Source organism: Hypanus sabinus, chromosome 1 (genome assembly GCF_030144855.1).
Source record: "Hypanus sabinus isolate sHypSab1 chromosome 1, sHypSab1.hap1, whole genome shotgun sequence".
NCBI lineage: Eukaryota > Metazoa > Chordata > Chondrichthyes > Myliobatiformes > Dasyatidae > Hypanus > Hypanus sabinus.
In genome coordinates, this window is record NC_082706.1 from 13,016,728 (window position 1) to 13,032,522 (window position 15,795).

The 15,795-nt window shown below is 44.0% G+C and overlaps 1 protein-coding gene across 1 annotated transcript in view; it reads right to left on the reverse strand.

Moving 5' to 3' along the window:
- mthfd2 (methylenetetrahydrofolate dehydrogenase (NADP+ dependent) 2, methenyltetrahydrofolate cyclohydrolase) overlaps window positions 1–6,413 on the reverse strand; it is a 38,064-nt gene extending 31,651 nt beyond the window's left edge. The window contains exon 1 of the mRNA XM_059964702.1: window positions 6,282–6,413. Within this exon, the coding sequence (XP_059820685.1) occupies window positions 6,282–6,364 (83 nt within the window). The 5' untranslated portion in view covers window positions 6,365–6,413. The remainder of the gene's footprint in view (window positions 1–6,281) is intronic.
- Window positions 6,414–15,795: the final 9,382 nt, after the last annotated feature.

The window sequence follows — 15,795 nt, forward strand, 5'->3', positions numbered from 1 at the left end:
GTGCCAAGACAATGCCCTCTTATCATTGCTATCATCAGGAAGGAGGTACAGAAGCCTAAAGGCACACTCACAGCAATTCAGGAAAGGCTTCTTCCGCTCTGCCATCTGATTTCTGAATGGACACTGAACCACAAACACTACCTCACTACTTCTGTATTTCTGATTTTGCACTACTTATTTAATTACTTAATACATTTACCTACTGTAATTCATACATTTTTTCTATCATTATGTATTGCATTGTACTGGTACTGCAAAGGCAATAAATTTCACGACGTATGCTGATATTAAACTTGATCTGATTCTGGAGAGTCCTAGAGAGTGAGACAATATGCTGCAGGAACATTTCAGTGATGGGATGAGTGATCCAGTGAGCCAGCCAGCATCTATGGAGGGGGATAAACCATTGATGTTTTGACCTGAAACCTTCATCAAGGACTACAGGGAATTGATACACAAGTGTTTTAGGGATCCAAGGATGCTACCTGACCTGCTGAGTATTTCCAACCTTTGCTTCAGGCTTCCATCATCTGCACTGTTGTGCCTTCTAGTCCAGTCACATTCTTTTCCCCTGCTTTGCTCCTCTCAGATCCGCTGTGATTAACCAGACTCCGCCACCTTCTGCGTCAGCACCACAGCCAAGTGTGGTATTCAAGCTGGGTTTGGTCTCCACCCACACCCCCCTCCCCACTAACAAAGGTGTGAAATCCAATTTTTACAAGTTCTGCTGAAAAGTCGTGAACTTAAAACCAGCATTAATCCTCTGAATCTCAGAATATTTCCAGTGTTGTGTGTCTACTTCAGAGTTAGAGAGAAGGCAGAAGGTTTAGAAAGACATAGGCAGGTCCGAAGACTAGTGGGGTGCCACAGGGCTCGGTATTGGGACCACAGCTGTTTACCATTTACATTAACGATTTGGATGAAGGCACAGAAAATAACATCAGCAAGTTTCCTGATGATACTAAGCTGGGTGGCAGTGTGACATGTGATGAGGATGTTAGGAGAATTCAGGGTGACTTGGATAGGCTGGGTGAGTCGGCAGATGGCGTTTAATGTGAATAAGTGTGAGGTTATCCACTTTGGGAGTAAGAACAGGAAGGCAGATTATTATCTGAACGGTGTAGAGTTGGGTAAGGGAGAAATACAAAGAGATCTCAGAGTCCTTGTTCATCAGTCACTGAATGTGAATGAGCAAGAGCAGCAGGCAGTGAAGAAGGCTAATGGGATGTTGGCCTTCATTACAAAGGGAATTGAGTACAAGAGCAAGGAAATCCTCTTGCATTTGGACAGAGCCCTGGTGAGACCACATCTGGAGTATTGTGTACAGTTTTGGTCTCCAGGGTTAAGAAAGGACATCCTGGCTGTAGAGGAAGTGCAGCGTAGATTCACGAGGTTAATTCCTGGGATGTCTGGACTGTCTTACGCAGAGAGGATAGAGAGACTGGGCTTGTACACGCTGGAATTAAGGAGATTGAGAGGGGATCTGATTGAAACATATAAGATTATTAAGGGATTGGTCAAGATAGAGGCAGGAAATATGTTCCAGATGCTGGGAGAGTCCAGTACCAGAGGGCATGGTTTGAGAATAAGGGGTAGGTAATTTAGGACAGAGTTAAGGAAAAACTTCTTCTCCCAGAGAGTTGTGGGGGTCTGGAATGCACTGCCTCGGAAGAAAGTGGAGGCCAATTCTTTGGATGCTTTCGAGAAGGAGCTAGATAGGTATCTTATAGATAGGGGAATCAAGGGATATGGGGACAAGGCAGGAACTGGGTATTGATAGTAATTGATCAGCCATGATCTCAAAATGGCGGTGCAGGCTCAAAGGGCCGAATGGTCTACTTCTGCACTTATTGATTATTGACTGAGTTTGTCTTTTTTTTTAAAAAAGGAAGCAGCCACAGGTGACTACATATAAAGAAGGAGAAAACAGAGTACGAGATTGAATAAGCATACAACATAAAAACAAGCAGTAAACAATATCAAAACTAAGATTGATCTCTTTAGGGACTAGACTGGGGAATTGGTAATGGGACAGAGAAAAGGCAAGAGACTCCAAATGGTTTTCTAAACTCAGTCTTCATAACGCAAGACAATAAAAACATCTGAGTATAAAGAGACTTGAAGGACAATCTTAATGAGGCGGCACAGTAGCATTGCAGTTAGCACAACACTTTACAGTACCAGCAACCTGGGTTCAATCTCCACCTGCTGCCTGTGAGGAATTTGTACGTTCTCCCTGTGACCAAATGCATTTCCTCCGGGTGCTCCAGTTTCCTCCCACAGTCCAAAGGGCATACATAGAACATAGTTGTGCCGACCCTTAAACCCCACCTCCCATATAAACCCCACCTTAAATTCCTCCATATACCTGTCTAGTAGTTTCTTAAATTTCACTGGTGTATCTGCCTCCACCACTGACTCAGGAAGTGCATTCCACGCACCAACCACCTCTCAGTAAAAAATCTTCTTCCAATATCCCCCTTGAACTTCCCACCCCGTACATTAAAACCATGTCCTCTTGTACTGAGCAGTGGTGCCCTGGTGAAGAGGCACTGGCTGTCCACTATCTATTCCTCTTAATATCTTGTATACCTCTAGTATAGCTCCTTTCACCCTCCTCCTCTCCAAAGAGTAAAGCCCTAGCTCCCTTAATCTCTGATCATAGTCCATACTCTCTAAACCAGGCAGCTTCCTGGTAAATCTCCTCTGTACCCTTTCCAATCCTTCCTATAGTAATGCGACCAGAAAGGGACACAGTACTCCAAGTGTAGCCTAACCAGAGTTTTGTAGAGCTGCATCATCATCCCGCAACTCTTAAACTTTATCCCTCGAGTTATGAAAGCTAACACCCCATAAGCTTTCTTAACTACCCTATCTACCAGTGAGGCAACTTTCAGGGATCTGCGGACATGTACCCCCAGATCCCTCTGCTCCTCCACACGACCAAGTATCCTGCCATTTATTTTATACTCTGCCTTGGAGTTTGTCCTTCTATAGTGTACCACCTCACACTTCTCCAGGTTGAACTCCATCTGCCACTTCTCAGCCCACTTCCGCATCCTATCAATGTCTCTCTGCAATCTTCGACAATCCTCTACACTGTCCACAACCTTTGTGTCATCTGCAAACTTGCCAACCCACCCTTCTACCCCCACATCCAGATCGTTAATAAAAATCATGAAAAGTAGAGGTCCCAGAAATGATCCTTGTGGGACACCACTAGTCACAACCCTCCACTCCATATGTACTCCCTCCACCACAACCCTCTGCTTTCTGCAGGCAAGCCAATTCTGAATCCACCTGGCCAAACTTCCCTGGATCCCATGCCTTCTGACTTACTGAATATTTTCAAATGCCTTACTAAAAATCCATGTAGATCACGTCCACTGCACTATACCCTCACCTATACCCTAGTCACCTCCTCAAAGAACTCTAGCAGGCTTGTTAGAGTTGATCCCTGATCAGACCATGATTTTCTAAATGCCCATAGATACTATCTCTAAGAATCTTTTCCAACAGTTTTCCTACCACAGCCGTAAGGCTCACTGGTCTACAGTTACCCAGACTATCCCTACTACCTTTTTTGAACAAGGGGGACAACATTCGCCTCCCTCCAATCCTCTGGTACCATTCCCGTAGACAACGAGGACATAAAAACTCTAGCCAGAGGCTCAGCAGCAATCTCTTCCCTTGCCTCGTGGACCAGCCCGGGGAATATTCCATTAGGCCCTGGGGACTTATTCGTCCTAATGTATTTTAACAACTCCCAACACCTCCTCTCCCTTAATATCATCATGCTCCAGAACATCAACCTCACTCATTGTCATCGCCGTCATGAGGTTAATTGGTCATTGTAAATTGGCCCGTGGTTAGGCTAGGATTAAATCAGGGGATTGCTGGGAGACACAGTTCAAAAGCCCTGTTCCGTGCAGTCTCTCAATAAATATGTAAGAAAAATTGTCAGAGGAAAAAGTGCTGACTAAAATGAAAAGCGATAAAGGGGAACAAGTTGGCGCTGTCGACACATGGCAACATTTTGCGGGCTGCTCACGAATGCCTACAAGAAAACGAATCCCAGGGTTGTACGTGCTGACATATACCTAGATAATAAATTTACTTAGAACTTTAATGGTTTGCAGCCCAAGATGGAAGGCAGTGATAGTGACGGATGGGTGTGTTGGCTGTTGTGTGCATATAACTAGAATGTTTATGGATAACAACCTGCACAAAATGCTGGAGGAACTTAGCAGGGCAAAGAGAAAACATTCAACGTTTTAGGCTGAGACCCCGCATCGGGACTGAAGAAAAATAGATGAGTCGGAGTAGGAAGGTGGGGGGAGGGGAGGAAGAGTTGAAGGGCAGCAGAGATCAGGGGGTAACAGTGAGAGAGGATTTCCAACATCTGCATATTTTCCCTTGTTTTTGATATTTATAGATCTGTTTCAATGACATTATTTCCAGTGTGGTTAGAATGCCTGAATGGGATGACTGAAGTGACCTGGGTTGACCTCTGGTGCTGTTTGTATGTGGCTTGCACGTCCTCTTCAAATGAACTTCATTAGGGGGATTAATGTTGTCTTAGTTACTGAGATAAGAGTGAAAATCTGTTCCTGCACACCTATCATACAGACCAATTCTTTAAAACATTGTATCAAGGTAAAATAATTTCTGGTTACCACTTCCAACTATCTCTCTCCCCCCCCCCAAGTTTCTTGTTTGCCCTATTCTGCTGGCCCTCTGGCACCCCCTTCTCTTCTCCACCACTGTCATGACCATCCTCTGGTTTCCAACCTCCATCATTGAACACTATAGCACAGCAACAAGCCCTTCGGTCTATCTAGTCTGTGTGGAACCATCGATCTGCCTTCTCCCATCGACCTGCATCTGGAGCACAGCCCTCCATACTCTTTCCACCCATGTACTTATCCAAGTTTCTCTTCGAGGCTGAAATCAAACCCACACCCACCACTTGCACTGATAGCTTGTTCCACACTCTCACCACTCTCTGAGTGAGGAAGGCCCCCCTCAACTTCTCCTTAAACATTTCACCTTTCACCCTTAACCCATGACCTCCGATTGTAATCTCACCCAACCTCAGAGGAAAAAGCCTGCACTTACCCCATCTATACCCCTCACATTCTAGAGAATAAAGTCCTAACCTTTTCAACCTTTCCCCATAACTCAGGTTCTCAAGTCCTAGCAAAATCCTTTTAAATTTTCTCTGCATTCTTTCAATCTTACATCTTTTAGAGCATGTTTTGCTTCGAGGCAATCGAATACCACTGACTAACCTTTACAGTCATGAAAATAACTCCTTTAAGTCTACTGTCCAAAATTTCACACGCTGGACTAGTGGGACGGATTGTTGCATCATTCTGCTAGAGTAAGGCCTCAGCTAGCCAACTTGAAATGGAAACCGATCTTAATCCTTGAAGACACCCAAGTCTCGCAGCCAAAACCGGTAGGGCTGATTAGCGAACAATCGAGATAAAGGCGCGAACGGACACAACACTGCAACTTTAGTTATAAACTCCTGCGGCAAGTTACTTCAGAGCAGATGGAACACACGATTATATTAGAGAGGCAAGAAAACTGGCTGCAAGTCTGGCGCGAAACCAGAGAGAAACAGAATCCGGAAAGATACCACTCCACTCACTGAGTTAAATGCATTTTAAAATGCAGCTGATAACTGGAATGAGAAATGAAGCGAGATGGAAATTTCAGTCGGGCAATTTAATCACAGTTAACTGAAAGTTCAGCTCTCGGTTAACCATATTAATGTCATCGTCGCTGTTTGCATTGCAGAGGACCCTGCTTAGCAACAACAGACAATGAGCAGGTTTCCCTGTCACGTAAGCGGCGCCAGATATTTCATCAGATTCCCAGCCGGGGCACACGAACCGGCAGAGAGGAGAGAGAAATGAGAGAATTGAGAAATTAGGTAGGGGGGAGGAAAGAAAGGAAGATGAGGTAGATTGACGAAGGGGAGGAGGTGCAGGGCAGTTAAGAGGGAAAGGAGGAAGGGGAAATGGGAATAGGGAAGGAGAAATACAAAGAGGAAGGGAAATGGGAAACAAATGAGGGAAAACGTGGAAGAAGGGGAAATGGGGCTTGAAGAAGGGAAGGGAGGTGAAAAGGAATAAAGGGAAAGAGAGAATAAGGGTGAATGAGGAGACAAGTGGGACTATGTGGGAAATAAACCGAGTCTGACTAAAGGGGAGATGGGCTGAAGACCCCCATCGCTCACTCCAGGCTCTCCCCCCTTCCCCCGGTTGTCCTACCTCGGGGCGCTGGTGTGTAGGCGACAGACACTGACTAGACCGGCGCTGAAGGTGCGGAGCGAGTTACCAAAACCGGGAACCATGCCGCCGCCGATGAACGCTGTGGAAAGCGAGGCCGCACGGCCGTCTGTACCTGCCTTTTACAGTCGACCGGGGGCCGGGCACCCTCTTTCTTCTTCCATTGGCTGCCCGGGGATCCAGTAACGGAGCTCTTTAACTGGCGATTGGCCAAGTGGCTGTCAATCAGCGGTTGCCGCGCTACGAGTTGACGTCACGGCGGAAAATGAGCTCACACAGAATACTGGAGAAACTCACTGGGTCCGGTAGCATCTATGGGGGGGGGGGGGATGCAACAAAGAATCGACGTTTCAGAATCAGAGTTATAGCACCAGCATGTCGTAAAATTTGTACAGCAGTACATTGCAATACATACTGAATTACAGTAAGAAATATATAATAGTTAAATAAGTAAAAAAAACCAGAAAATAAGTGCAGGAGTAGGCCATTCGGCCCTTCGAGCCCTCACCGCCATTCAGTATGATCATGGCTGATCATCCAACTCAGAACCCTGTACCTGCTTTCTCTCCATACCCCCTGATCCCTTTAGCCACAATGACCATATCTAACTTCCTCTTAAATATAGCCAATGAACCGGCCTCAAATTTTTCCTGTGGCAGAGAATTCCACTGATTCACCACTTTCTGTGTGAAGAAGTTTTTCCTCATCTCGGTCCTAAAAGGCTACCCCTTTATCCTTAAACTGTGACCCCTCGTTCTGGACTTCCCCAACATTGGAAACAAGTAGCGTAAAGTAGTGCAAAAAAGTAATAAGGTAGTGTTCATGGATTCAGGGTCTAATCAGAAATTGGATGGCAGAGGGTGAGAAGCTGTTCCTGAATCATAGAGTGTGCACCTTTGGGCTTCTGTACCTCCTTCCTGGTGGTAGCAACGAAAAGAGGGCATGTCCTGGTTGCTGGGCATCTAGAAAAGGAATGATGATTTCCATCGGAGCTACTCACTGAGTCAGCTTAGTGGCGCCCAGGTTTTGGGCCGTGGCGTTGCATCAGAACTGGAACGGGAGGGGAAGGAGGCAAAAAATAACGGGAGCGGTGTGGTGGAAAAAGAGGATTCCAAGTGGGCAGGTTATAGGTGAAACCAGCTGGGTGGGGGTGAAGAGGGTAGGTGGGTAGATTAATGGGTAGTGGGAGCCATGGAAGAGGTAAAAGCTTGGAGTAGAAGGAATATGATACCAGAGCACGGCACACCTTGGGAGAAAGGAACCAGATAGAGGTGATGGGCAGGTGAGGAGAATAAAAGGCGTAACCAGAATGGGAGAAGGAAAATGAGACAAGGGGGGAGAAATCGATGATCATTGCATCAGGTTGGAGGCTACTCAGACAGAATATAAGGTGGTGTTCCTTCAGCCTGAGTTTGGCCTCATCATTTCTGCAGAAGAGCCCATGGCCAGACTTCTCAGAATGAGAATGGGAAGTTGCTCAAGATTTCCAGCATCAGCAGAATCATTTGAGTTTATTGGGTGGGGCAGGGGTGTCAAAGAAAAGGCTGTTAAGTCCCAAATGTCTAATCTGCACCATATTCATTAACTGCAATGCATATTGGCATTTGAATGGGAGGACCTTAGGAAGTACTGCAGGATAGAACAACCTTGGTGTATATGTCCAATGATCCTTGAAAGTAGTAACACAAATAGGTGGTTATACAGGCAAGGAAGTTATGATACAAATCAGAATCAGGTTTTTTTTAATCACTGATTTGTTATTTGGAATTTATTATTTTGTGGCATTACAATGCAGACCTGAAATTTCTATATGTTACAAAAAAATTCTATAACTTACAAAAAATATTAGTGCAAAAAATCATTAAATGTAATGTCAGAGGTGAAGTTATTCCTGAAATGGGTGTGGACCTTCAGGCTCCAGAATCTGCTGGCAGTAATGAGAAGAAATGCACTCCACGGATGGTGACGGTCCTTAGTGATAGGTCAAACACGAGGAAATCTGCAGATGCTGGAAATTCAAACAACACACACAAAATGCTGGTGGAACACAGCAGGCCAGGCAGCATCTATAGGGAGAAGCACTGTCGATGTTTCGGGCCGAGAGCCTTCGTCGGGACTAACTGAAAGGAAAGATACTAAGAGACTTGAAAGTAGGAGGGGGAAATGCAAAATGATAGAAGACCGGAGGGGGTGGGTTGAAGCTAAAAGCTGGAAAGGTGATTGGCAAAAGTGATACAGAGCTGGAGAAGGGAAAGGATGATGCATTCTTGAGGCACTGTCTTGAAAAACACTGTGTAAGCATTGGTTAGACCACTGGTGAGGACTTGTGTGCAGTTCCCTTCACTGCACTAGAAGAAAGTGAAAATTAAAAAACATAAAATCTGCAGAGGTGCAGGAATTAAAAACAGAAAATGCTGGAGAAACTCGACAGTTTAGGTGCCACCTATGTAAAGGGAAAGTTGATATTTAGATCAATTACCTTCCAGTGGAATTGGAAAGAGAAAATGAAAAAACAACTTCAGCTAGTGACACAAGAGAAGGCAGGTGCTAGAATCTGGAGCAACAAACTATCTGCTGGAGGAATGCAGGAGATCAAACATTAGTGTGCAGGGAGGGTTTTGTTGGGAGAACGTACATATATACAGTACATTCAAATTCATTTTCCTGTGGGGATACTCAGCAAATCTATAGAAAAGTAACTATAACAGGATCAATGAAAGATCAACCAGAGTGCAGAAGACAACAAACTGTGCAAATGCAAATATAGATAGCAATAATTAACGGGAACATGAGATAAAGAGTCCTAGAAAGTGAGATTATTGGTTGTGGGAACAATTTAATGATGGGGCACGTGAAGTTGAGTGTAGTTCAAGAATCTGATGGTTGAGGCGTAGTAACTTTTCTTGAACCTGGTGATGCTAGACCTGAGGCTCTTGTTCTTTCTACCTGATGGCAGCAGTGAGAGAAGAGAGCATGACCTAGGCGGTGGGGGTCTCTGATGATGGATGCTGCTTTCCTACAAGTATTTCATGTACATGTGCTCAATAGTTGGGAGGGCTTTACCCATGATGTAATGGGCCAAATCCACTGCTTTTCATAATTTTCCATTCGAAGGTATTGGCGTTTCTATACCAGGCCGTGATGCAGCCAGTCAATACGCTCTTCAATACACATCTTTAGAAATTTAGACCATAAGAGTTAAGAGCAGAATTAGGCCAACTGGCCGATCAAGTCTGCTCTGCCACTCAATCATGGCTGATCTTTTTTATTCTTCTCAACCCCAGTTCCCGGCCTTCTCCCCTAATCTTTGATGCCATGTCCAATCAAAAATCTATCAATCTCTGCCTTAAACACACCTAATGATCTGGCCTCCACAGCTGCATGTGGCAACAAATTCCACAAATTCACCCGGGTGCCCCTCTATCCTGGGGCTGTGCACTCTTGTCCTGGACTCTCCCACAATGGGAAACATCCTTTCCACGTCTACAGTCTAGGTCTTTCAACATTCAGAAGGTCTCAATGAGATTCCCCACCCCTCTTTTTTCCCCATAAGAAAATGTCTAGAATTTATTATCTGTTCTCAGTAAATTGAATACATCAGATTGGTGTCCATGAGCCAAAACTTGCCCCTTTTCATCTGGCCTTCTTCCCCAGATTTTTGCTTGCTTCCCACTCTGAGAATCACCCTCTTATGTAGATACACTGGTCAGCTGGATGGGAACTGGGAATGAGTCCACATCACAAGCATAAACAATGAGTGCAGATAAAGGTCGAGACTGAAGCTTAGAGGAAACATCACCCACTCTTTTGTCACACTTCCTCATTCCCACAGCAAGTGAACCGTGCTTGGCTAAGGCTATTCTGAAAAATGAGCAATCCTGCTCCATTTTCACACACTTCTCCATGGGCAGGCTGACCTAGTCTGGCTGGGGTCACTTAGAAATCAGGTGAGAAATGAGCCAGCAGACACCAGTTAGCTGCTAACTCTGGGAACATTATGGCTGAGCCCAGTGTGGACTTACAACATATAAAACATTTTTGCAGATGCAGTTTCTTTCATGCCCGCATTTACACAATCATGGGTACAGACTCACAAGAATTTAAGTTTGATTGCTTTTGAATTGACATGTCAATCTCACACAGACACACAGTCTGACCTGCTTCTCCCACCTCGGCATTCACATGTCTGTACATTCACCTGCCCTTACAGATTTGTCATTATATGGGCTATTTCTCTCCCACCCACCCCCCTTCTCTCTCTCTACCTCCCCCTATCTCTCTTCATCTCCCCCATCTCTACCTCTCTCACACACTCACATTTCCTCCCTCCCTTTTTCTTTCATGCACACAAATTTGTCAGTTTTAGATGTCATGCCAAATTCCTGCATCTTCTAAGGAAGTGAGAGGCACTTACGTGCTGGGTCCAGGACAGGTCCTCTGAAAAACTAACACCCTGAATTTAAAGTTGCTAACCCTCCTCATCTCTGGTCCTCCAATGAGGGCTGGGTCATGGACCTCTGGTTTCCCTCAAGTCTATAATCAGTGTTGATGTTTCAGGTGGAGACCATGTAATATGCTTTCTCAGTTTGCAACAGAACAGGCCTGTTTGTGCTGTAGTTTTCTATGACTGATAGATTCTGCAAATGCTGGAACTCCAGAGTAACACACATTCGGAATTCTGGAGTATCTTAGCAGTTCAGGCAATATCTATGGAAAGGAATAGCTTTACATCAGTTTCTGATGCTCTAAAGTTAAACTCAAATTTGTTGGCAAATGCACAGTACATGTATGCAGTTACAAAAGGTGCAAAACCAAGATGTCCAGGCTCTCTTTGTTGAAATGCTTCATCACAGGCACCATTTTCCAGGTTTCTTTTTTTTGTTTTGGACATCACCTTTGTCTTAAGTGCTTGTAGGTAAGAGTTGCCTTGCCGAAATCTATTTGTTTATTTATAAATACACACACACACACATACTGTTACGCCTGCAGCCCCCTCCTTTGTGAGAATCGCAAGATCACTATTGATTTGGGTCAGGAGACCCAGGAAATGAGAGAGAGACGTGCGGAATGTCTCGTTCCCCGGCGATATAAAGCTACGGGACACAGCCATTGTCTCTTGAAGACGAACTTGTGGATTGCAATACTGCATTACGTGGAAGCCCTCAGGCAAAGTGGGCTGGTTGAGAGAGGGATTGCATCACCCCAACCTGATTGACATCTCCGACCCTGTGAGTCAGGATAAAAGAGGGTCTGTGGGAACAGCCCCTCAGACGCACCAGAAGAAACGCTAGCGATCCCGTAATAGTGGAAGCCATTGGAAGGAGGCCACGTGCGTTTGGTTCCATTTGCCCGGAACTGGTGGCTTTTACCACGGAAAAACGGCTCTTAGCTAACAATGGGGAAACCAACTCCCAAAAAGACTCAAAGGATTGGCTTCATCAAAGAACTGGGCAAGTTTAACCCGTCTCTCTCTCTCAAACCTGAAACGCTGCAGCTTGAACGAACTAACAGTGACTTTTATATTTCCATTGGACAATACATTATCCCCTAGACAACGATAGAGCTATTTCTTCTTATTATTATACCCGCGCTTTTAGATTTAGTATTGACAGCGTATATTATCTGCATGTTTGCATTGATCTTATTTTTGTGCCCCTTTATCAATAAATACTGTAAAAAATAGTACCATCAGATTTCAACGGACCTCTCTATCTTTGCTGGTAAGTGACCCAGTTACGGGGTTCATACCAAAATCGTAATACACACACACACAAACCCCATTTCCAGAAAAGTTGAGGTATTTTCCAAAATGCAATAAAAACAAAGATCTGTGATATGTTAATTCACATGAACCTTTATTTAACTGACAAAAGTACAAAGAAAAGATTTTCAATAGTTTTACTGACCAACTTAATTGTATTTTGTAAATATACACAAATTTAGAATTTGATGGCTGCAACACACTCAATAAAAGTTGGGACAGAGTTAAAATAAGATTGAAAAGTGCACAGAATATTCAAAATAACACCGGTTTGGAAGACTCCACATTAAGCAGGCTAATTGGTAGCAGGTGAGGTATCATGAATGGGTATAAAAGTAGCGTCCATCAAAGGCTCAGTCTTTGCAAGCAAGGATGGGTCGTGGCTTACCCCTTCGTGCCAAAATTCGTGACAGAATTGTTAGTCAGTTCAAAAGGAACATTTCCCAATGCAAGATTGCAGAGAATTTAAGTCTTTCAACATTTACAATATATAATATTGTGAAAAGATTCAGAGGCATCTCAGTGCGTAAAGGGCAGGTCGGAAAACACTGTTGAATGCGCGTGATCTTCAAGCCCTCAGGCGGCACTGCCTAAGAAACCGTCATGCTACTGTGACAATTATAGCCACCTGGGCTCGGGAGTACTTTGGAAAACCATTGTCACTTAACACAGTCCGTCGCTGCATCCAGAAATGCAACTTGAAACTGAATTACACAAGGAGGAAGCCATACATCAACTCTATGTAGAAACGCCAGCGAGTTCTCTGGGCCCGAGCTCATCTCAGATGGACCGAAAGACTGTGGAACCGTGCGCTGTGGTCAGATGAGCCCACATTTCAGCTAGTTTTCGGAAAAAATGGGCATTGAGTTCTCCATGCCAAAGATGAAAACGACCATCCTGATTGTTATCAGCGAAAGGTGCAAAAGCCAGCATCTGTGACGGTATGGGGGTGCATCAGTGCCCACCGCATGGGTAAGTTGCATGTATGTGAAGGTACCATTGACTCTGAGGAGTATATTAGGATTTTAGAGACATACGTTGCCATCAAGGCGACGTCACTTCCCAGGACGTCCATGCTGATTTCAGCAGGACAATGCCAGACCACGTTCTGCACGGGCTACAACAGCGTGGCTTTGTAGACACAGAGTGCGTGTGCTTGACTGCCCTGCTGCCAGTTAAGATCTATCTCCTATTGAAAATGTATGGCGCATCATGAAGAGGAGAATCAGACAACAGAGACCACAGACTGTTGAGCAGCTGAAGTCTTATATCAAGCAAGAATGGACAAAATTTCCCAATTGCAAATCTACTACAATTAGTATCCTCAGTTCCAAAATGATTAAAAAGTGTTATTAAAAGGAAAGGTGATGTAACACAATGGTAAACATGCCTCTGTCTCAACTTTTGTTGAGTGTGTTGCAGCCATCAAATTCTAAATTTGCGTACATTTACAAAATACAATTAAGTTGGTCAGTAAAACTACTGAAAATCTTTTCTTTGTACTTTTGTCAGTTAAATAAAGGTTCACGTGAATTAACATATCACAGATTTTTGTTTTTATTGCATTTTGGAAAATATCCCAACTTTTCTGGAAATGGGGTTTATATATCTATATATACATACACACACACACACACACATATATATATATATACACACACACACATACACACAGCCTCAGGAAAATTATATACATCTGGTACCCCTTCGCAATATTTGCATTGGGAATAATGCAGCCAAGTTTCACCAGACTGATTCCTGGAGTGAGAGGTATGTAGGAAAATCACTTACAGGAGTATCTAAAATAGCCAGCATGGTAGCATAGAAGTTAAGACAATGTTTTACAGTACCGGCAACACAGGTTCAATTCTCACCACTGCCAGTAAGGAGTTTGCACATTTTCCCTGTGACCTCATGGGTTTCCTCTCATAGGCCAAATTCATACCGGTTGATATGTAAATTGTCCTGTGATTAGGCTAGGGTTAAATCAGGAGTGGGAGGTTTGCTGGGCAGTGCGGCTCCTGCATCTCAACAAATAAATAAGATGGTGACCAAGGATTGACAAAGCAGTTTTCTGGGGATGAGGTTTCCCCTTGGGTGGGATGACTGGTTCTCATCTCAAAATCGGCCATCAGCAATTCAAAACAGATGAGAAATGTCTTCTTCGGACCACAAGTCTTTAAAAGAGGGCTGTGGAGGTCACTGAGAATATTGAATAACGGATATGGAATTGGGCATGATGTGTATTAATATTTTCCAATACATCTCTCTTAGCTGCAGTGAAGGAACATAATTGATTTGGTGCGTGACCTCAGGGCCTGGATGGGCTAACAGCAAACACCAGGAGCAGCCAAAAGCTCAGTTACTGGAAGGAGACCATTAGACAATGTAGAACCTAGCAGTGGTTTGATAATGCAGAATTCAACAATTCAACAATGCAACAATTAGCACTTTTGATTCATACACTGGGAGCTGGCCATATGCTGAGGATGGGATTCCCAGGAATCAGCATTGCTATCACTGAGTGCTGCACTAGCTGGAACCTAAAAGAAATCCTACAATGATTCACCCATAGCTCAGTGTGAAGAGGCTGCCTGGGAAAACTGATGCTGGAGATGTAGTAGTCTTTGTGGTGTGAGGGATCTAAACTATTGCTGGTAACTACTTTACATGTTGAAATGGCTGGATTCTACAACCACTTTCTCCACTATTCAGTTTTACTTATTCAATTTAGAGATACAGTGTGGAGCAGGCCCTACCAGCCCAACAAGCCCCACTGCCCAGCAGCTCTATTTTAAAACTAGCTTAATCCTAGGACATTTTACAATGAACAATTAACCTATTAACCAGTATGACTTTGGAGTGTGGGAGGAAACCAGAGCACCAGTGGAAACCCACATGGTAATGGGAAAAACGTACCAATTCCCTCCAGCTGGTGCTGGAATTGAACTCCAAAGTTTTGAGCAGTAATAGTGTCATACCAACTGCTACACCACCAGTCTCCACCTCTGGCTACACAGCTCACCATGCCCCAATTTCTTTTTGGTAAGAAGTCAGATGTGATCACTGGCAATTGGGAATATGCAGTTAAACATGAGGAGGAAACATTAGTTTCCACCTCATCTGTCCTTTTGAATTTCCCACCAAGCCTCCTCCTCCTGTGCTGGATCCCTCTAGCACTCAATTCATTGATCTTTTAATTAACAGCCTTCCAGGTATCAGAATTCGAGATTCACCAGCCTCTAAAATCATTATACAAACTATATTTCATGGTTCTCCCACCAAAGGTTGATCTTCAGGCATTTACACATTATACCTCCTCGGGATCTTAAAGGTTTCAATAATCTCTCATTCTTATAAGCTCTAAGGCGGCATCCAAATTTACGATAGGACAATTCTGATTCCCTAGTACTTCAGGAGCAACCATCACCATGTACATTTATTATAATAGTTTAAACTCAAACACCATAGCAAAAGCATTTAAATGGGCGGTAAAGCTTGAGGGTGTTGATATATGGAGCAAAATTTCAAAGTTATAAAGTGATTGTTGTGGCTTTAATATATTCAGAACAGCCCTGGTCATAATGGTAACTAGAACAGGCTCAAGAGGATAAATAACCCATTGCCACCACCATTTAAAAATTAGTCCCTTAAGAAACCCTTAGGTTCCTCTATTTACTACTGCCAAATCAATCCCCAAACCCAAAATCACTTCCATGAGTGAATCTCCAAAAT